This window comes from Orycteropus afer, unplaced genomic scaffold (genome assembly GCF_000298275.1).
Source record: "Orycteropus afer afer isolate SDZICR_OR568_19922 unplaced genomic scaffold, OryAfe1.0 scaffold00026, whole genome shotgun sequence".
Taxonomy (NCBI): Eukaryota; Metazoa; Chordata; class Mammalia; order Tubulidentata; family Orycteropodidae; genus Orycteropus; species Orycteropus afer.
Genome location: NW_006921613.1, coordinates 6,304,643 through 6,327,302, shown reverse-complemented (window position 1 = coordinate 6,327,302; position 22,660 = coordinate 6,304,643). Strand labels below are relative to the sequence as shown.

The window sequence follows — 22,660 nt, the reverse complement described above, 5'->3', positions numbered from 1 at the left end:
GTAGTCCACTGACTGCATGATTAAATGACATATCTAAAAAGATATTTTTACTACTCTTCTAAGAGTTTCTGGGTGGCTCAGACAGTTAAGCATCCAATTCCTACCCAAAAGGTTGGTGGTTCAAACCCAACCAGAGGGGTCTCAGCGGACAGGCCTCGTGACCTGCTTCAGCCTTGAAAACCCCATGGAGCATTTCTCCTCTGCACACATGGGGTGTCACGTGTCAGAATCGACTTGGTGGCAACAACAACATTACTCTTCTAGAGATAGAAAGGAAATGAGGTTAGTTAGGACTTACTTGAAGCTGACTGATCATGAAGTGTTGAGAGCTTCTATCCGTAGAGTGGAGTGGGTTTTAGAAAAAAATCAGACCACATCCAAAGTGTTGTTAATAAGGCAAAATTGATAAGCCTCTAACCTGTGTAACTGAGGAGTTACTGGAAGGTAACAAGTGGGCATCAGGTGAGAAAGAGGAATCAGAAATAGCACTTCATTCCCGTCTCTCTCTGCTGTGTTGTCCTCACAACAGTAGCAGGTCACCATCTGCTCCCAGTCAGACTGTCTTCAGCCCTATATTATGGTCTCTGCCTCTAGATGAAGATGGCAAGGTGAAGAGCATGTTTTCCTCTACACAGGTCTCAGCAACCTGATAGGTAGTGATGCAAAAGAAATATCAAAGAGTTACACTCGAAACTTGTACAGAATCTCTTGGGCAAATAATTTTTCTTCACCTCGCAAATGAGGCTACATCATACCTTTAGTGCTCTAATTTTGATAATATCTTTCCTTCTCTCATTGTGTTCTTAGTCTCAGCTATTCGTTGAAATAATTCTACGTACTGTCCATCTCTCCAGCTAAGAAGTGTCACAGTTATAGCAGCAAAGAGGTTGTATGGTATACATGCAATGTTTCATTGAGTTTCAGTGTTTCATTTGAGTCTCGTTGTTGCTTTTACGTGAGCTAACTGCCTAAGCAATTGCGCACATCTTCTTTGTTTGTGGCACTCTGTCTTGTAGGTCATGTTTGTAACATGTAGTTAATGTGTGAAATGGTCTGCCAATAACATCCAACCCCTCCTGCAATCCAAAATTTTCTTTGAAATCTTATAACCAAAAGATTATCTGAAGTTTACCTATAAGGTATTTCTGTATTTTTCAGAAATTTATATACATGAATTAAGTATGTATTTGAAGTCTCCATTTCATTTTTTTCCATTAATATTTCAGTAAATACATGGCACATGTTCTTTGTTAAAATGGACTAAAATTAGAGTCAGAGGTGAACTTGATTAGATAACTGTAAAATTGTTCATGAGAACTTGATACTCTAGTACTCCTGGTTGTTTGGTTTGGTTTTCTCTAGCAAGCACCTGTCCAAAGGCTGGAAAAGCATTAGTGTACATCATCACCTACATATCCGGACTCATCCTATTGAAGGCCAACAAACAGAATCCGACAGTGAAAGCGGAGCAATCTGGGCCCTGGTCAGGAGGCCAGGTGCACCTATTGGCTTTTGATTTCACTCAGGACTTTACCCAGTTCATTCCTGTTCCACCCCCTGCTGACAATGTGCATTTGCACCCCAAATACACTGAATCATAATCTACATTTTAACAAGATCTGGGATGGAAATGCGAATTCTCAGCAAGGGGTCAATCTCTTTCATTCTGAACAGCCTAATCTGACTGAACAAAGAGGTAGTTGCTTTCCTTGCTTCCAGAGACAGAAGAGTAGAAAATCAATAGGCCAACAAGCTAACTTAAACAGGAAATTACTGGAAGACATAAAAATTAGTGACTCATAAATGTAAATCCTCTAACTATAATAACCTCATTTTTCTCCTGCAGGGTGGCTGGTGGGTGATCTTTTGGTTAGCAGTCCATTGCTTTAACCACAGTCCCACCCGAGCTACTTCTCATGAAGTACAAATATCACTGTTCTGTTAACAGAGGAGGAATTGAGGCTCAGGTTAACTAACTTGCTGAGGAACACACCACAAAAAAGTGACAGAGCCATGATTCACACGATGTCACTGATTCCAGAGCCCATACTTTAGTACTGTTGTACACTGCCTCTCTAAATAGGAGTTGACCACAACCCTGCAGAGACTGGTGTTTCTCACCAGATGCTCTGATGATTGATAGGCAAGAGTGAAGGTAGCTAGATCTTGAAGCTGAAGGCCTTGCAGAGCTGCAAGTGAGAACAGCCTAGTGGGTTAGGATCGACAGTCCATGAAGAGATGTGAAGGGGTGGGTCCACACACACATGCATCTGTCTTTACTCTATCAGCTGAGCTAGTTGACTAGCCAAGTTTATAGTAGCAGAAATGACCTTACCACATTACCAGGGTCTAAGATGATCATTAGTTTGCATTTGTTATTTTGTCAGAGTCCTGAGCTAGTTCATTTTGTGGGAGACGTGAGAAGAAAAATTTGGAAAGCAGTAGCAAGTCACTTACTTACCTTTAAAAATGACAAAAATGTGTTTTGTTTGTTCTTTCATAGACTAAGGAAATCCATTGAAGTGTCTAATCAGAAGAGCATGCAAATAGTTATTTTTAATACTTCCTAATCCCAAATACTGGAATGTCTTTTTAAAATTTAACACAGTGATTTATTAATCTAAATTACCTAAAAGATAATTACTGACCAGTCTATTTTTCAGATTTCTAATGTTGCTCTTGAGTAAACACCAGTACTACTATGGGATCTTATGATATGTAGTTCTGGTTTTGAAGCTCCGTTCTCAACAAGTAAATTACAATGATGAATGATGTAGAATTTTTTTTTTCTTTTAATGGGCATGTGGCCTAGGAATGGACATTTCGTTTTTATACAACTATAACTGGATTATACAAAAACTTGGCAATTACAAGCAAGTTAACAGTTGTAAAAACTAATAGGTATTTCTAACCTACTTACTTATGTTTTTCTCACAGTTCGCAAGAGACGAGTTGAAGGAGATCAGCAGTAAGTCGGCCAGGATTTAATCTTTGGAAGACTTCAGAAGACCACCAGGGGCTCGTGTGTTGGTGATATCAGATGTAAAATTCTCCTGGGTGGAAGGGAAAAGACTGGAAATCTCCCTCTCTCTTTCTCTGTTTCTCTTTAAACTGTATGTATCTTTATTCTAGTTGTTACTCGCTTCAAATAGTAAAATCAATCGTTAAGTGATCTTTTATATTTTGAAGAATTATGTCAACTTTCTGCTAGTATCAGTTTTAATTGAGCTAAATTAAATAGCTTATGATGAGTCTTGGATAAAAATACGCAAATGTAAAAAAGTTTTAGAAATCCTTTACGTAGAAGAATTTGAACATTTTGAGGACCAATTTTTTTAAATAAAAAAGGGACATTGCTGATACCAAAATTGCTATTTCTCTATATAGGTATGAGGCGCCTCGAAGCTCTCCTTTATCTATGACCTGGGGACTTTTCCATTTTTTAAAATACATGAACTTGTCAAGGGTGTGTTCTTCTCCTGTACTAAGAGAACAAAATGCCAAGATTTTAAAACAGATGACTTAAAATACGGTCATCTGTTTAAAAGCAAAAGCAGGTCTCCCTCCGGAGAGAGAAAACAATCTTCAACACAGTCTAGATCACTGTACTTGTCTGACACGTCTCAGCAACATCTAGATTTTTTTATTTTTAAACAAAGGCATCAGCTTTGCCACATTACATACTTTGTTTAGAAGTATAGTTATGTTTAAGTTTAAGTTCATTATTTTTTTTTATATAATGTGGGCATTATTAAATTTTTAAGAAAGCTAATAGTAAAAAGCATCTGAGTAGAAAAGCTATATTCTTCCGTTTAAAAAGGCATACAGCCAACTGTCAGTTGTTTAGGGTGATAACAAGAAAGCCATTGTTAAATACATCAAATCTAAGATAATACACATGATGGGGTTTTTGAGGAGCTTGCAAAATGATCATTTAAACTTGGTTCCTTTAAGTAAATTAAAAGCTGTTGTCTGTATGAAGTACTGTTGCACAATATATTAGGAGTTTCCTATGTGCAGTGCAGAACTGCATACACAGTATTTAATCACTGCTAAATATTTTTCCAACCAGTAAGGAAAACTACTGTTTTTCATCAAACTTACTTTTAATATGTTTTCTTTCATCTTGTATTTTTTTCACCCATATTATGTAAAAGTAGTTCCTTACAACAAATGTAGTTTTCCTGTTGCTCAAAGTATTAAAGTGAAAAATTCAACAGTGTCCTGTGGTGGGAGGACCAGTGTGACCCTGGAGTATCAGCACAGTCATTGAGCGTCTGAACTTGTGTCCGTGCCCCATCTCAGGCCGGCCTTGGAACCATGAGATGGTAGAGGCATTTACAGCTAAAGAAAATGGGAGGAAAGGAATCTGAGAAAACCAGGCCTCAGAACTTCAGGCCTGACCAGGTCATTTACAGAGAGTTTTTTTTGTTTTGTTTTGTTTTTAAGAGTCTAGCAGGTAGGAGGAGGTGGTTTATTGTTAGCTTTTTTAAATTTTCTGAAATTGAATTACACAAGGTCTGCTTCTCCAGCTTGGGCTGGGCAACTGTCTAATGAACAAGGCAGCTTCTTGTGCTCTCTGGTAATAAGCCTTCTTAACAAACGAAAGCTTCTTTCGTCAGAACTGTGGTGTGGTGTGGTGTGTTTATATGAATCAGTATCCAGTGTTGTTTTGTTTTGTTTTTAACCCTGAAGATTTCTCCCATTCTTTATTCTTTTTTTTTTTAGTTTATTGTGATTTGGGTGAAAGTTTACAGAGCAAATTCATCTTCCATACAGCAGTTCACATATACTTTGTCTCATGACGTTGACTGCAATCTCCCACAATGCAACAGCTCTCCTCCCACTTCCTGCCTATAGCCGCTTCTTCCCTATGTCCTTCCCTCCCATGCACTCCTATCCCCCGAGCTGTCTCCCAGTATCCAGTGTTTTTAAAGGGGCCCAAGAGTGGCTTTACACTGTGACCTTTCAGTTACAGGCCACTGATTCCCCCTCTATGCAGCTTTTGAATTGTACATGATTTTAGAGATTACACAGAGCTCCAGCAGGGTTAGGAGTCAGGCATGGAGCAGGTATATAAGGACACCCAGAAGAATTGGTCACTTACTTTTTCAAGAAGGCTTCCTTGCTTGTATTGTCCTATACTCATTAAAATGATAAACATGTCCCTCTCCTTCCCTCCATACTTTATTTTTAAATATAGGTAAATAGGACCCTACCCAGAACTTTGGATCATATTTATGACAGTCTATTTTCAAAATATGAAGAAGTTGAGTATTATATAATTGATGAAAACATTTCTTCATTAGTAACTTTAAAGATGAACATTCATCCAATTAAATATAGAAAATCTTTCAAGAATTGTGATTATCTAGCAGAAACATGGTGTCTACGTTGATCTTTAAAAATCTGGCCCTGCTCTGCCTTTCAGGAAGTTTAGTATTTCTCTCTTGCTCTGAAATTTTATAATAGAATAGTTTCCTTTTGATATAGTTTTGATTATTAAACCAAAGATTTTCTAAGACCTTAAGATTTATAGCCTAATCAAGTTAAACTTACCTGATTATCTAAAAGAATACTCTTTGCATTTTTAAATAGCTGTTTTTTAAAAAAAGCTTTTAATTACTCATTTCACAAAATTTTGTATTCAGATCTGTCTAAAGTTCTGGTTTTTTCAATATGTCCACATGAAATTATATGTTAAAAATCCAATATTAATGACTAATATTGACATTATTAAAATGGATTTTGATACTATATATTTGTAGCTAAAGCCTAGTAGAAGTCTACAGTATAAGTGAAATACATTTTCTAAGGGTGCCTGTCATTTGAAAGACCAAATAAACATTATGTACTAAGCAAATTAGCAGATTGTTAGAGATTTTAAGGAGCGTTATCTTGGTCATTCGACTGCAAATTCTTGTTATTTGTGTGAGATAACCCACATATTTGCTGTGATAGGTGTACTCTGGAAAAGTTACATGTAAATAGAACATTGTACAATGTTTTCTCATTGACCAAGTTATCTGATGTGTTTTCATTTTAAAAGAGGATTCTGTGATAAAATAAAAAATTTAAAAGAAAAAATGTTTTGATGAATTGTTATTCATGCCCTTTAAGTACAATACATTGTACTTAATCCTTGCTGCCATTTAAATAAGATGAAAGAACTAAGAACTCATGGGGCTTCATAGAATCTTACATTTTTGGCTCCGTGTGTTTGCATATTGCCTCACTTTTTCCCTATAAAATCAGGAACCGCTATTACCTCCCAGCAGATCTGAGGATTGTGCTTTCTCTAAAGTCCATAGCCACTTCCCTTCTCTGCAAATTCAGTACAAGCTGACTTTGCTCCTTTATTACTGGCCACTTTACGTTTGAATAGATTGAAAATATGGCACCCAAGAGAGCAGAGCACATGGATGTGCCAGAGATAACGCTTGTGTTTTCTCTCAGACAAGAGGCATGCAGTTTTGGGGTCTAAGCATTTATAGAACTGTCTTCACTCATAGCTGTCATTGATCATTGATGTTCCTAGATATTTCTCACTGAAAGATTTGCTTAGCAAACAAATTACTGATAATTATTTTTAAATTGAGAAAATCATAAAGATTTTTATATTGTCTCATATTTTACTCTGGTCATTCTTATGTCACATTGATTTTTCTGTACCTTAAGATTTCTCAGCTCCTTAAGACCTTCTCTGTAAAAGCTGAACAAATTGGGAAATTGTAATAACAAAACATTCATAACATTAATTTTGAACTCCAGTCTAATTATTTGAAGGACCCAAACTTAAGGATACATAGAAAAAAAGCCATTGCTGGCTTAGTAAGTAAGGTATAACTAAGTGTATTCGTTTCCTAAGGTTGCCGTAACAAAGTACCACCAAACAACAGAAATTTGTTAGCTTAAAACAACATAAATTTATTCTCACACAGTGCTTAAGGCTAGCAGTCTGAATTCAGGGTGTCAGCAGGGCTAGGCCCTCTCAGAAAGGGTCAAGGGGAAAAGACCCTTCCTTGTCTCTTCCGGCTTCTGGCAGCCATAGATATTACTTGGTTTGTGACAACATGACTCCAGTCTCTGCCACCATCTTCCCTCTGTGTCTATCTCTGTGTCTCTTCTCTTTTTATAAGGACACCAGCTATATTAGATTAAGCCCGACCATGTTTCAGTGTAGGAGTTCTGGTGGTGTATTGGATAAGGCACTTGACCACCAGCCGTTCCACGGAAGAAAGATGGGGCAATCTACTTCCATAAAGATTTACAGCCTCGGAAACCCAGTGGGGTCACTATGAGTTGGAAACAACTTGGTGGCAATGAGTTTGGTGGGTTTTTTTTTTTTTTTTTTTTAATGCTCCAGTATGACCTCATGTTAACTTATTGTATCTGAAGGCTCTATTCCCAAGTAGGAGCTCTGGTAGCATAGTGCCTAAAGCACTGGACTGCTAACCAGAGTTCTCTGCTAACCAGAGAGCTGGCACTTCAAACCCACAAACCCACCAGTAACTCCTCGGAAGAAAGATGGGGCAATCTACTTCTGTAGTGATACTGCCTCGGAAACCCAAGGAAGGGTCGCTAAGAGTCGGTCTGACTCCACGGCACATAACAACAACAACAATTCCCAAGTAAGTTCATATTCATAGGTACTAGGGGTTAGGACTTGAACATATATTTTTTGGGAGGGACACAAATCAACCTATAACACCAAGTATTTTAGAAAGCCTTTATTGACATAAAAGAATTTTACTTAGGACACCAGCCCTAGTGGTTAGTTAAGAATTAATTGTAACACTTAGGAACACTACTGGGCATGTTTTATTTACATAGCTGTAAACACATAGTTGTCACACACTTTTAAGATAATCAGATACCATTAGAGTCTAAATATATGAGGTTTTACTCTTCTACAAACTGTTAATATGTTTTAATTGATGCCTAAAATTTTCCTGTCAGATTTCATATCCCACATTTATACATTCAGAAAATAAAGTTTAAGAACATAAATTCTGAGTGCTTCTTGGTGCATATATATAACAATTTTTAGAAGTTTAAATTTCATCTACACTCCAAAAGAAAATAAGGTAAGTTTTTGATTCAGTTGCTTCAAGTCTTTGTATTTGTCTGCTTAAGAATTGTAAAAAAATAAATAAAATGTGTACACACAGCATAAAAACTTGTTATTTCAAGAAAGTGCTTGTTTTTTTCTTTCCGTCTTTTGGATGAATTATATTTGATTTTGGCTGTGTTGAAAACTTGACAATTACCTTTGTAGCAATGCATCATTCTTTGTCACATTATGTCATGTGTTTAAATACATATTTTTCATGCTAAAACATCCAAAACACTGTCAATTCAGACTTACAGTAGCCTATGTGACAGTAGGACTGCCTCATAGCGTTTCTAAGGCTGTAATCTTTACAGAAGCAGATTGTTATGTCTTTCTCCCTTGGGGTTCGAACCACTGACCTTTCTGTTGTTATGTGCTGTCAAGTCGGACCTGACTCATAGCGACCCCTCCTTGGGTTTCCGAGGCAGTATCACTACGGAAGTAGATTGACCTTTCTAGGGCTCCTTAAATATGTACTAGACACCTGTTATTTTCCAACTGCTATAACACTCTCAAAGGAGGTCTGGTAGCATAATACCTAAGGCACTTGACTGCTAACCAGAAGGCTGGCAGTTCAAACTCACCAGCCACTCCTCGGAAGGAAGGTTGGGCAGTCTACTTCCATAGTGATACCACCTTGGAAACCCATGGAGGGGTTGCTATGAGTCGGCTCTGACTCAACAGCAAATAACAACAACACATACCACTCTCAAAACTAGAAGTCAAATCTAGTATTTTGTTTTCCACTGCTCTTTTCCCTAAACATAATGGTGGCCATTTGTCTTGGGTAGGTAGCATAGTGGCTAAGGCACTTGACTGCTAATCAGAAGGCTGGTGGTTCAAACTTACCAGCTACTCCTCGGAAGGAGGATGGGGCAGTCTACTTCCGTAGTGATAGTGCCTCAGAAACCCAAGGAGGGATCGCTATGAGTCGGGTCTGACTTGACGGCACATAACAACAACAGGTATTTGGGATAGCTGCTCCCATAAAATGGAGTGCTGGTGGCACAGTGGTTAAGTGCTGGGCAACTAACCAAAAGGTTGGTGGTTTGAATCTGCTAGCTACTCTGTGGAAGAAAGATGTGGCAGTCTGCTTCCGTGAACACATAACCCTTGGGAATCGTGTGAGGTGGTTCTACTTTGTCCTGTAGGATCACTATTGAGTCAGAATTGTTGGCAATGGGTCTTTTTTTGGTTGTCACCACAAAGTCACTAATGTATCTGATCCTGATCATAAGATCCTAACCTTTGTCTCAAAAAAGCTTATTTTTTCCTTGAGAAAAAGCTCTGGACAAAGTTTTAAGCTTTCTAAACCTTAACTTCCACATTTGTAAAGTGGGAATAACAACACCTGCCCTTCAAGTTGTTTTGAGGATTAGAATCTGTAAGGCCCACATAGCAGTTGGCAAAGCACTCAGTACCCACTGAATCCTCTCCCACAGCTAGCTACCTGCTTTTCTCAGGTCACAGTGCCATGTGGTAAGTAAATGTTAAGACGTTAGCACCATGCCAAGGGGATGACAGCACAGAAAGACCCTGAATCCAATCTCTAGGAGGCAATAGCTGAGCTGAACCTAAGTGGACTTGTGTGGGGGCCAGAAGACTGCTTTGTGGCGGGTGGGAGGAAGCGGTAGAAGAGCAGCAGGGACTCACTAAAATGTAAGGCCCAGAGTCAATACTAAAATAAACTTTTGTTTGGGGAAAAATGGATTTTCTAAGTCAAAGGCTTTCTTTTCAACATTTTTTATTCACAACCAGAATTACACAAAACTAATTCAATTCATCAGTCGAATCAAACCAAGTTGTTTTCATCACTTTTTCAAAACTGTTTATAATGTATACGATGAGTATATATTTTAACTTCAGTTGTTTTCTTCCTCTTTACCTCCTGCTTTCCTCTTTCTGGAAGGTTCACCTGAACAGATACGAGAGAGAAAATATAAAATTCAATATTGAACGTTTCTGGAAATTTTGTCTCAAGTAGTTCTGAGCTGGTGGGGAGGAGCCAGCTGATCACATTAGAACTCAGCCCTTCAGGGGGCCACCCATGACCCTAGGGGCGGGGTCAGAATTGGGGAAGACTTACTTTTCACTCTGTTATTGTGGTTAGGTGCCACCAAGGTGATCATAGCAACCCCATGTGACAGAGTAGAACTGCCCCAGAAGGTTTGCTAGGCTGTGATCTTTAAGGAATCAGGTCACCAGTCTTGAACTGCCAGCCTTTCAGTCAGCAGCAGGAGCTTTACCGCTGTGCCACTGAGGCCCCTTTCACTCTAGACTGACTGGTATTCCTATCACATTACTCAGAATGAGTTCCTCTGCTTCCTCAGTATTTCACTTCTTTTCTCTATCTAAAATTCAGTGTTTAAAGCCTGTTGCTTTTAAACAAAGATCGGGTTTTTGTGTATTTTCAGTATGTGAACTTTTATGTACTGAAAATATGTATATATTGAGTGTTGTTGTTGTTATTGTTATTTGCCGTCGAGTCAGCCTCGACTCATAGTGACCCCTCCTTGGGTTTCCGAGGCAGTATCACTATGGAAGTAGGATTGCCCAACCTTCCTTCCGAGGAGTGGCTGGTGGGTTTGAACCGCCAGCCTTCTGGTTAGCAGTCAAGTGCCTTAGGCACTATGCTACCAGAGCTCCTTATATATTGAGTAGTAACATAAAATGATTAACAATTTTAAATGTTGGTCACTTACACAAGTCACCAATGTTTAAAATCATTTACCATTTATTTATGTTATTGCAATGTTTCCTCATAGTTGTATCACTAGAACCTAGAACGGAACATGTTATGTGTTGAGAAAATATTTACTGAATTAACATAGCACATAGACAATAGCAGTGTTTCACCTGTGTAAATAAGATGTAAAATTTCTTTGTATCTTTGTCCTTATAAGTGGAAAAGTAAATAGTTAAAGAATTAAAGGAAAAATTGTTAATAACAAATAAACTTCAATTACTATTATGTCCAAATAATAAAAGACACCCAGTTTTCCACAATTGATGTGGTATGTGCCTTAGTGTCTCAGAGCCCTGGGCCTTTTCCTGCAGGCCTTTCCATCTACTTGGGTTATCCCACCATGGCCTGTGTACCTTGTAAGCTTCTACTGAATCTTCAAGACCCAACAAGAGAGCTCTTCTGTATATATAGTCTTCCAAGACACCCAAACACACATACTAGACCTTCATCTGGGTGACTGCTAATCCTGTGACTGCATTTACCTCACTGAATTTCAATGATTTGTTGCTTTTGAGTCAACACTCACTTGTAGAATTATTGTTGTGGTTAGTTGGCTAATGCAACTGGGTGCCTGACTGGTCTATGACCTCCTCTTCATTCCTAGGAGCAGGTGGCTCCTGGTACACAAAGCCCTAGAATTGAATAGATTTGGTTTTACCTCATCACTGGTGCCTTTCTTCACTTTGAGAAATCTTTGAGCCTTATCTTCTGATCTCTCATCCCTGTCTAAAGAATAGATTCTGGTTCATTCATCTTTAAGCAAAGGAATCTTAGACAATGACCCCTTTATTCTTGATGTTTTCTTCTCCTATATATTGTTACTTGTGCACATTTTTCCTTGAACCCACAATTTTTTTTTTAATTTTTGAAGGTAAATATAACTTTCAAATATACTGAAATGACTTAGATTTGAGAGGTGCTTGTTCTCAAAGAGGTTATCTGATCACTTTTAAACATCCAAGAGGCCTTATGCAAAAATTAAAAAAAAAAAAACTATAAAGTTTAAATTTGGAGAGCTCTGGTGATGTAGTGCCTAAGGCATTTGACTGCTAATCAGAAGACCTGAGGTTTAAACCCACCAGCCATTCCTTGGAAGGAAGATTGGACAATCTACTTCTGTAGAGATACTGCCTCGGAAACCCAATGAGGGGTTGCTATGAGTTGGAAATGACTGGACGTCAGTGAGTTTGGTTTTTTGGTTTTAACTATACAATTAAGCATTTGACTGCTAACCAGAAGACCAGCGGTTTGAACCCACCAGCTGCTCTGCAGAAGAAAGGTTGGGCAGTCTGCTTCCATAAAGATTTGTAGACTTGAAACCCAGTGGGGGTTGCTGTGAGTCAGCATCATTGATGGCAGTGAGTTTGGGTTTTTGGTTTTAACTATACAAGGACACACGGTTAAGAGCTCAACGACTAGCCCTAACGATTGACGGTTAGAGCCTTGGTAGTATAGTGCCTAACACATTTGACTGCCAACCAGAAGGCTGGTGATTTCAAATCCACCAGCCACTCCTCGGAAGGAAGATGGGGCAATCTACTTCCGTAGAGATACTGCCTCGGAAACCCAAAGAGGAGTTGCTATGAGTGGGATCTGACTCAACAGCAGTGAGTTGAGTTTTTTTAAAAGGTACCTTGACGGACAGGCCTGGTGATTTGCTTCTGAAAGGTCATAGCCAAGAAAACCTATGCAGCAGTTCTACCCTGCACACAGGCCATCATGAGTTGGAATCAACTGTTATTGTTGTTGTTATGTGCCTTCAAGTCGGACCCGACTCATAGCGACCCCTCCTTGGGTTTCCAAGGCAGTATCACTATGGAAGTAGATTGCCCAACCTTCCTTCAGAGGAGTGGCTGGTGGGTTTGAACCACCAGCCTTCTGGTTAGCCATCAAGTGCCTTAGGCACTATGCTACCAGAGCTCCCTGGTATCAACTCAAGGCAGCTAATAACAGAGCAGAGGCCAACATTGCAACCCTGAAATAGTGCAATGTTTTTGCCGCACCAACTCACCTCGAAGACTCCCTTGGTAATGACTTTTAAGAGCAGCCAGGCTGTTGGCTTCCTGGCCTCTATCCTCCTCCTCATCACTGTCAGAGTCTAGATAAGAGGCACTCGGGCCCTGCAGGCTCTGCTTCTCCCGCACAGGGAGCATCTGGGATTCCTGGTGAGTAGAAGCCTTTAACCGTTCTTCTCTCTGTCAAAAAGCCCATAACTATTAATTTAACAAATGGAAATACCAGAACTCCTTTTTTGTCCACTTGAACCTACTTTTACTATGAAGAGTGCATTGTAAATGCTTAAGCCCAATACTATCGCCCATTTAATATGTCCTCTGAATAGTTTTCTCCACACGGCATCCCTGTTACCACAAAGGGATTGTTTTGTTGGTTGTAAATCATGACGCTAATACAAAGGTGAAGAGGCAGACATGATCTCTTATCACGCTCCATCGGCCCAGTCTGAACAGGCACAGGCATGTCCTTGGGAGCTGTATCATCCTCTCTGCTGTCTGAGCCCAGGCAGAAACTACCAGCCCTGAGATACTTATCCAGGCCCAGCAGGAGTCTACACTGACTCCCTGGGTTATCAAAGGTCGTTTCTGTTCATCCCTGAGCCACAGACACCAGACTTGCCCAGGTTCCACCAAACTCCCATGATTCCAAATATTCCTGCCCAGACAGCTCCCCACAGCTCCTGATGACAGAGGATGGGGAGGCCCTGCTAGAGAAAGTCCCTGAGCCCCAAAGTAGAGCCTTTATTTCCTTACAGCTGCCTGGTAGTTCACATATCAGTGTTCACAAGGCAAGGACAGTATCTGATGAGTTGGGAATGCTCTTATATTTGGCTAAAACAGTTCTAATATCTGTCTAACACAAATATATCTGTTTTAAAGTTTTGTAAATCCTCAGTATTCCACTGAAACCTCATAGATTGGTGGGAGAGCACCTGCATACCTTGTTTAATAGATTTTAGCTGTGGCCGCTGGCATAATGTAGCTAGTCACATGGATAGATTAGGTTGGTTCCCTGATGGTTACAAGAAATAAAATAATAGCAGCAATAAAAAATAGTGAATTAGTATACTGGAAAGCACATCTCTTAACGCCCAAAATATCCACAGATAAAGCTGAGCAAACATACCTTCATCATCTCTGTGCGTTGACATTCAGGATCACAATCAGCCATTGGTAAAATTCTAATCTGTGGCTTTGAGCGTCTAGCAAGTGGCAGGGTCATCTTTCTATGTGTGGCACTGTCTGTAGAGTGAGGTCTGTCAGGAAATGCACAAAAATGTCTCGCTGTTTATTGAGAAGATTTGGAGCCAATCATACCAACAGCGAAAACACCGGTGAACAATGACCCTTTCACAGTCAGCAAAGTAAGGCTCCTCGCACAACCTTAACACGGGACTGCACTTCTGCACCATCGTTATGCTGTGGCTGGCTGAGCAGTCCCTCTCTCTGCCCACATCCTGAGGAAAGCTCACTGGGGGTGAAGTGGCAGTGGAATGGAAAGGAGGAGAGGCAAGGAGCAAGGTTAAGGGCTTTTTTCAAGACTCCTCCCAACTCTAATCATGAAAAGAGATAAGGAATGTGAAATCTCAGTTCAGCAAGGTGGTGCATTGGCCAGAGTGGCAGTATGAGACCAAAAGAAGAATCTATCTATCAGAATAAGGAGCTCTGGTGGCAGTGCCTAAGGCATTTGACTGCTAATCAGAAGTTGCTAACCAGCTGCTCCATGGAAGGCAGATGGGACAATCTACTTCCATAAAGATTTACAGCTGGATGGGGGTCACTATGAGTCGGAATTTACTCGGTGGCAGTGGGGTTGGTTTTCTATCAGAATAAAATTGAAAGTTAAAGCAAAGTGACAGGCCAGGTAGGGCAATAACAGCCAAAACAGGAGGTCCTGTTTCAGAAAGAGGAGACCTGGCACTCTAGACTAAATGAAGGCAGATCTGAAATACCTCAGAGGGAAGAAAGGACTGTCCTAGGGGAGACACTAAAGGAAAGCATGGCCATAGAGAGCTGGGCAGAAGGATAAAACTGTTCTGGGCAGTCACATTGGAGTAAAATGAGAAACAGGCAAGCTGTAGAACACTCTATCTTTTAGGATACCATCCTAGGGACGTTGAAGTTGGATAAAGCATTTATTGGATACTCTCTGTGTGCTGGGACTCTGCATGGTGTTTCGCTTACTATTTGATTTAATTGAAACATCCCTGTGAGGTAGATATTATCTCTGTTTTATAGATTAAGAAAACCTGATGCCGGAGATCCTGGATAGAGTGGGAGAACTATGTGGAACAAAACTCAAAAAAAAAAAAAAAAAAAAAAATAGACCAGGTTTATTGGTCTGATAGAGCCTGGTGAGACCCCAGACTATGGCCCCCTAGTTACCTTTCAGGTCTGGAACTGAACTCACTGCTGTGGCTTCCAGACAAACAATAGACAGGCATATGGGGTGAACATTTACATCAGGTAGATACACTCCATGGAGCGATCAGTCATGGAAGAAGAGAAGGGCAGTGTTTGCACAGGAGGGTGGGTGGTGGATGGGAGTGCATGGGAGGGAAGGATACAGGGAAGAGGTAACTATGGGGAGGAAGTGGGAAGAGAGCTATTACATTGTGGGGAATTGCAGTGAATGTCATGAAACAAAATACGTATGAAATGCTGTATGGAAAATGAATTTGCTCTGTAAACTTCCACCCAAATCACAATAAAAATTTGAAAAAAAAAAAAACCCTGCTGCCATTGAGTCATTACCAATTCATAGTGACCCTTTAGGACAGAGTAGAACTGCCCAACACAGTTTAAATAATTACCCATAGGCTGTAAATCTGCTGAAGCAGACCACTTCAGCTTTTTCCTGTAGAGGCTGGTGAGTTTGAACCACTAACATGTTGGTTAATAGCCTGAGGCTTTAACCACAGCGCCACCAGAGCTCCTCTTTAAAGATACACTTACATGAGCTGCTGTATGGAAAGTGAATTTGCTCTGTAAACTTTCACCCAAATCACAATTAAAAAAAAAAAAAAAAAGATACATTTACAGATGACACTGAAAATTAATGAAACTGAGACCCTTCCTCAAAATTACACAGAAGTGAAATACAACTTCAGAGATGTCTGTTACAGTCTTGAAAAAAAAACACAGTTTTATTGAGGTATAATTTCCATACAAATAAATTCACCTGTTAAAAGTATACAACTCAGTAATTTTTGCGTAATTTGCTAATTTGTGCAACTGTCACCATGATCTAATTTTAGAACATTTCCATCACCCCAAAAAGAAGCCTGGTACCCACTGTTACAGTCTTTGAAGGGTTCTACTTCTCAGGGAAAGCCAAATCCTAACCAATAGCCCTATGCTCCTCAGAGGGGACAAGCTGAGGAAGAGCGTAGGCATAGAATCCAGAGAAGGGGACACCTCAGCCATCTTCCCTGAAGCGGCACTGACCATATGTCTGCGTGGGCTCGGGCTTGTGATGTGGTAAATTATTTAGTGTTGCTTTTCTACCCATAAGTCTTTGTAAACTCCAAGGTGGGATTTTCTATGAGCAACTGAGGAGCTCCTGATTGCTGAAGTTGTCCACCTGGAGTATTTCTGTTGGGAGTGGCACAAAACAGTGTTCTGGGAGGTGCCCACTCTCTCTCAGGTGCTTAGAGTTCTGATGCTATGATTGGCTAGTTTGGCCACCCTGCCGGGCTCAAAAGGAGGTCTCCTGGAGGCAGAACTCTCTCTGACTGCTGGTTGAGGGAGACGTGCTGCTGAAAGAGACACAGGCTCCTGAGACACACGTTGCTGGGAAAGAGACACGAGAGACGCATTGCTGAGTGGGACACCGAGGGACCAGCACTGCTGGGAAAGAGACTGTGAGAGACTCTTGGCTGAGGGACGGTGGGCTGGGAGAGAGACTGAGCGTTCTTTCTGAACTTGAGTTGTAGCCTGGTGCTTCCCTAATAAACCCTGTAATCTGTGAGTTCTGTGTGGCCACTGCAGCGAATTATCGAACCCAGGAGAGAGGTGGTGGGTGCTTTGGGAGGAACAGTTGGTGAAAGGGCTGGAGGGAGGCAGCATGTTTGGCCTTGCAGTAATAGGCCTTGGGTTACTGCTGTCTTCCTCCTATGAGATTAGAGGAGGTCAGAACATGTGGCCTCCTTGCCGTTTTTACAGTTGGTGTCAGTTGGTGTCAGTTGCTAGCAGGGCTGCAGCACTTGAGGGGATAACTACAGCCAGTCACATCATCTATGCCTCTCCCTTTCTATTGTTCCGATTTATAGATCATCCTCAAATGACTTTGGATAGCATGAACTGGCTCCCTGAGAAATAGCAACTTGTGTTGTTGCTGTTAGGAGCCATTGAGTCAGTTCCAATTCATGTGACGTTATACACAACAGAATGAAACACTGCCTAGTCCTATGCCATCCTCGCAACCATTGCTATGCCCGAGCCCATTGTTGCAGCCACTGTGTCAATTAATCTCATTGGGAGTCTTCCTTTTTTCGCTGACCCTTGACTTTACCAAGCATGATGTCCTTCTCCAGGGACTGGTCCCTCCTGATAGCAAGTCCAAAGTACAAAAGACGAAATCTCGCCATCCTCGCTTCTAAGGATCATCCTGGCTGTACTTCCTCTAAGACAGATTGGTTCTGGCAGTCCATGGTACGTTCAATATCCTTTGCCAACTCCATAATTCAAATATATCAATTATAGTATACTTGAAAAAATAAGATTGGAATCAGACTATTGGTCCTACGTGACCTGTACTGCCAAATCACAACTCCAGGAGAATCTGGCATTTTGTACATCTCTACGTTGCTGCTCTTTAATTGCACGTAATAACCCACTGATATGAATAATTACCTGAAGGTGAGTTTGGATTTAAAGACAGCTTGTCCCTGTAGACCAGTATCTTCTCTTATAAACAGGTGATTGTAATTACCCTGCAGTGGGGCCTTGTAGACATCAAATACTTCATTGCCTAAATGCAGGGACATGCTGAGAACAAGAAATAGTTATTAAAATGAATGTTTAATGAATCCTGAAGCTTATTTTGCACACTAAAAGTACTATGTGACTGCAGTATCCTGTTATCAGATTGGATTCATAAGAAATAAAGAAAAGATGTTCTAAATAACTAACCTATCTCCTTTCAACAATAAAAGGAAGTAGAAATCCACCATCTTTTCAACTCTTGGAATATGACTGTTTTGTAATTTTCCTAATCCCTACCACTTTATTAGTAAAACAGAAACCTTTCTTTTTCTAAATATTAATTTATAATGCCTTCCATGTGGGAGCTATCCTCACTAACCTAAGGTCTTCCACCTTAAATACTATGAGTTCACCACATCTTGGTCTCCCACCAGCCCAGCTGTATGACTCCAAACCTACTTATTTCTGTTAAGTTTCTCTAGATCATGACAGGGGTCTAGAGTTTGTCAGTCCTCTAATAAAAGCAAAACCCACCAAAGAACCCACTGCCATTGAGCTGACTCCAACTCATAGTGACACTATAGACAGAACAGGATTTCCAAAGCTATGAGTCTTCGTGGAAGAAGACTAACTCAGCTTTCTCCTACGGAGGAACTGGTGGGTTCCAACTGTTGACCTGACCTTTTGGTTAGCAACTGAGTATTTTTAACCACTGTGCCACCAGGGCTCCTTAAAGAATGCAAAATGACCCCAACATAAGGTCCTATCCAAAAACTTCACACATCCCAGGCCTGGGCCTTTCAATCCTCTTCAGGAGTTTCTGTGCTCACCTTCCATCTGACCACTTGACGATCCGAGCATTGCTTTCTGTTATTTTATTTCCTTCTTCATCTCTGCGTACTCGCCACCGTATAGTATTTTCTACCTGGTCAAAACACAAAGGCATTAGAAAACCGACTGAATGAACTAGAGTTTTTTCTTTTTTTTTCTTCAAGTGATTTATCATCCTGTCAGAATTGGTGAGTGAATGAGCTAATTTAAAAACAGCTGATTGCACCACATTGAAACCCTCCTGCTATTTGTGAATTCCCAGAGATGTTGGGGAGGACCTCTGGTAGTGTAGTGCCTAAGGCACTTGACTGCTAACCAGAAGGCTGGTGGTTCAAACCTACCAGCCACTCCTTGGAAGGAAGGCTGGGCAATCTACTTCCGTAGTGATACTGCCTCGGAAACCCAAGGAGGGGTCGCTATGAGTTGAGTCTGACTCGATGGCACATAACAACAACAGAGATGTTGGATAAACTAACCAGACATTTTTGTTTGGGTCCTTTTCTGAACTCTAGCTCATAGCAGAGGATGCAGAAGCTAAATAGGATGTAGGCTAGAGGCGTTATTAGAAATTTTAAGTGCTACAAAGAAGAGAAGATGAGGCTTTGGGCTCACTAGAGGCTGGTAATTAAAATTAAGGCCTCTGCCTAATGTAGGACTACTTGAAAGGCTGTAAACCAAAGGAAAGGACTAAAAGAACTGTCCATGGAAACTAAATGTACACGTTATGTTGAATGTAAAACAAGCTTTTAAAATAAAAATAAATAAATACAAATAACTGTCCTGCCCACTGATGTCAGTTGTGAAGCTCTCAGCATGAAAAAAAATAAAAAGATGACAGTTAACTAATTAACAACAAATTAAAACCTGAGACCTATCTGTGCTTTGCCCTGTTTTTGAGTCAGAATTTATTCTACCCATATGGTAGGGAATTCCATGTCCCAAAAGTAAAATCAGAGGCAGATTATTACCCAAAAAGAAAGGTAAGCACAGGTTTACTTGTGCTTACTTACTAATCTGTAGTGAACAGTTTCACATCCGTTTCACCACATGGATACTCCATCCCCCATCAGGGGTCGTTAATGTGAAGAGGTTTTGATCCTGTATGAAGGTGCTGGGTTTGGGAAAGAGACAGATGCCAGCCCTATCTAAAAGCACAATCTTTGATGTGATGAAAAATGTGAATTGTTCACTACAGATTAGTAAGTAAGCACAAATAAACCTGTGTTTACCTTGCTTTTTCAGTAATCTAAAACTGAACTGATCCTGCTCAGTGCTACCACTGGGGCATCTGGGAGAAATGAGTACAACATCCTGTTAAAGAAGCCAACAGTAAGATCCTAGATAGAGTGGGAGAACAACGTGCGACAGTAAAGGCCACTTTTTGCTGGTCTATATTATAGAGCCTGGTGAGACCACTGAGACTATGGCCCCTAGTTACCCTTCAGGCCTGGAATTGAACTCCCTCCCACGGCTTCCAGCCAAACAATAGACAGGCATATAAGGTAAACATTTCCATTAGGTACATACACTCTTTAAAATGATCAATTATGGGAGAACATAAGGGCAGTATTTGCACAGGGAGACAGTTCAGGGGCAGGAATGCATAGGAAAAGAAGGGGACAGGGAATAGGTAACTACAGGGAGGGAATGGAAACAAAACTATTACATTGTGGGCAATTGCAGTCAATGTCATGAAATAAAATGTGTATGAATTGCTGCATGGAAAATGAATTTGCTCTGCAAACTTTCACCCAAAACACCATAAAAATTAAAAAAAAAAAAAAAAAGAAGAAGAAGAAGACGACAACGGTAGTGCTTCGCCATCCCAGGCCTTCTAGGAAGAAAGTGCCTGGTGATGAGGTCCCTTTTTGTGGATAATCTGAATATCCATAAACAGTCTGAGAGATTTCTACTGTGGGAAGTTGCGACGGTCTAGTCATTATAAAATGAAGAGGCAGTGCCATATACTTCTTAATGGCATTATTATCTCTTCTGAAGGAAGTAGCTAACAACTTCCAATATTTTTTCTCTATTTCTGTCAAAAAATTACAATTAGGGGAAAAAAGGATTAGAAAAATGACAGTTCTACAGGGAAACGAAAGGTATGTGCCTTCTCTCCTGAAACTATCCTGAAAAGACATTTAATTCTATTCTAAACAGATTTACTTGTTGATTGAACAGGAAACATGAAAAGTCATTTACATGAGCTCAAGTTTCAAGTTGTTACCTCTGCATTTTATTTTATACAAGGCAAAACTTAAATGAAAAAAGGAACAAAGCGTGGAATGGTACCTTTAACTTTAACCTGATTCTATCTTCCTCGTCAAGCACTTTCTCATTTTCAAATTCATCTTCATAATACTGAGGATCAAAAGGCCTACAAATTGTTTTTTTTAATGTCATATTAGCCATATTTAGTAATGAATATGATTAGTATCATAAAACTATTATCTCTACAACTTGCACCAGTATGTGGAAAAAAAAAAATCATAATAGACAAGTAACTTTGTGCAAAACTTCAAAGTATGCAAATTACTATACTTTCCTGAAATTTGTTTTTAAAACACATTGCCTTACATAAAATCCAAATGTGGCTAACAATTAGTAATTCAAAATCTTCTTTGGTTTGATGAAATATGTCTGTCTGATAAAGTATAAGTAACATAATCTTCTCCCCGCCCTTTATTTTTTTTTTTTAAGAAAACAGATAATGTTTAATTGCATAAGATCTTGCATGAATATGCCTTAGAAAGTAATACCCATTGACACTATCTCTCCAAGATCATCCTTTTCTCTGCAGTCACAATTGCTTTGCACAGGATCTTTGCCACTTCTCCAGCAAACTTTCTTATCTTCATTTTCTGATGTTTTTTTTCCAGCTTTTTCACTAGTGGAAAATACCATCATCACTTGTGATGTCTGTTAACTCTTAAGAAAATACCAAAATGCTGGAAGAACTATAAGCATTAAAACTCTCTCACACCAGTAATGAATCATTTTTTCTATCATAGCACAGCCGGCTATTTTTCCAGAGTTCCAAATGTGGCTAACAATTAATCCCATCTTCGTGATTAGCCAACTCCTGATAAATAAGAAAAATATTTACATTCCACATGTTTATTCAGTATCTTGAAAAAGACTTTTTAATTGGCCCCCTTACTTGGGTTCTATGCTGAGAAATTTGGGAAGTTTAACAAAATGTAATTCATTTCCTAAATCAGAGTTGATACTGGGAATTTCTACTTCCATTCTGGTCTCAGAAATTGGCTCTGCCTCCTGCTGGTCCTGAGGCACTCCATGTTCATCCTACAAGAGAATCAGAACTTGAAGACACATTAGAAACATTCTAGTTTTACTCCTGCACTGTGGAGAAGCAGGTTGACAGGAAGTAAATTTAAGCACCATTTTAGGAATGAAACAGCAAACAACCCCCCCACCACCACCACATACACACACATACACCAATCATCTCCCTACAACTTCACACCCCTCTAAGAAAGTAATAAAAACACCATAGGAAACAATATTTGTTAGTCTCCATACCAGAAAATAATTTCTGTTTTGTTGATCTATGTTTCATAAGATATTCAGCAACAGAAGTGTATAATTACTCAGCTTATTAGTAATAAGTACTTAAAACCAGAGAAGAATGTATATAGCACACACTTCTTGGCACAAGTTTGAACAAGAAAACATCTTTAAATAAAAGGTTCACAAATAATGAGTCTTCACAGTATAGCCCCTGACATCTGGCATCGACCTCATTCTGAACAGTCCTTTCAATGCCCTCTCCTACCCAGGAGTTCCCAGTATAGCTAAGAAAGCATCAGATGTTTCAGACCAATATCCAGTTATCCATGTCCTCTTTCAACATGAGACAGATGGGCCCATCAGCCTCTGAAACTTTTTTCTTAGCTTTGAATCATAAGTGATTATACTCACAACAGACTGTCCTGGACTAGGTGGTTGATCATCACTCTCTGAAGAAATGTCATCTATATCTCCAAACAGGTCCATGGTCCCACTACA

General features: G+C 39.9%; 2 protein-coding genes across 2 annotated transcripts in view; one reads left to right on the top strand and one right to left on the bottom strand.

Moving 5' to 3' along the window:
- TMOD3 (tropomodulin 3) overlaps nucleotides 1-2,972 on the top strand; it is a 49,451-nt gene extending 46,479 nt beyond the window's left edge. Inside the window, exon 9 of the mRNA XM_007935164.2 lies at nucleotides 2,938-2,972. Within this exon, the coding sequence (XP_007933355.1) occupies nucleotides 2,938-2,972 (35 nt within the window). The remainder of the gene's footprint in view (nucleotides 1-2,937) is intronic.
- Nucleotides 2,973-9,932: 6,960 nt separating this feature from the next.
- On the bottom strand, nucleotides 9,933-22,660 carry LOC122152279 (RNA polymerase-associated protein LEO1-like; the record flags this gene model as incomplete). Its single annotated transcript, XM_042783691.1, is given in 9 exon segments — nucleotides 9,933-10,028; nucleotides 11,518-11,612; nucleotides 12,871-13,054; nucleotides 14,001-14,130; nucleotides 17,729-17,863; nucleotides 18,631-18,725; nucleotides 20,924-21,008; nucleotides 21,792-21,937; nucleotides 22,574-22,660. Coding segments are annotated over 9 exon segments (1,053 nt in total), but the record flags the coding sequence as incomplete, so codon positions are not given.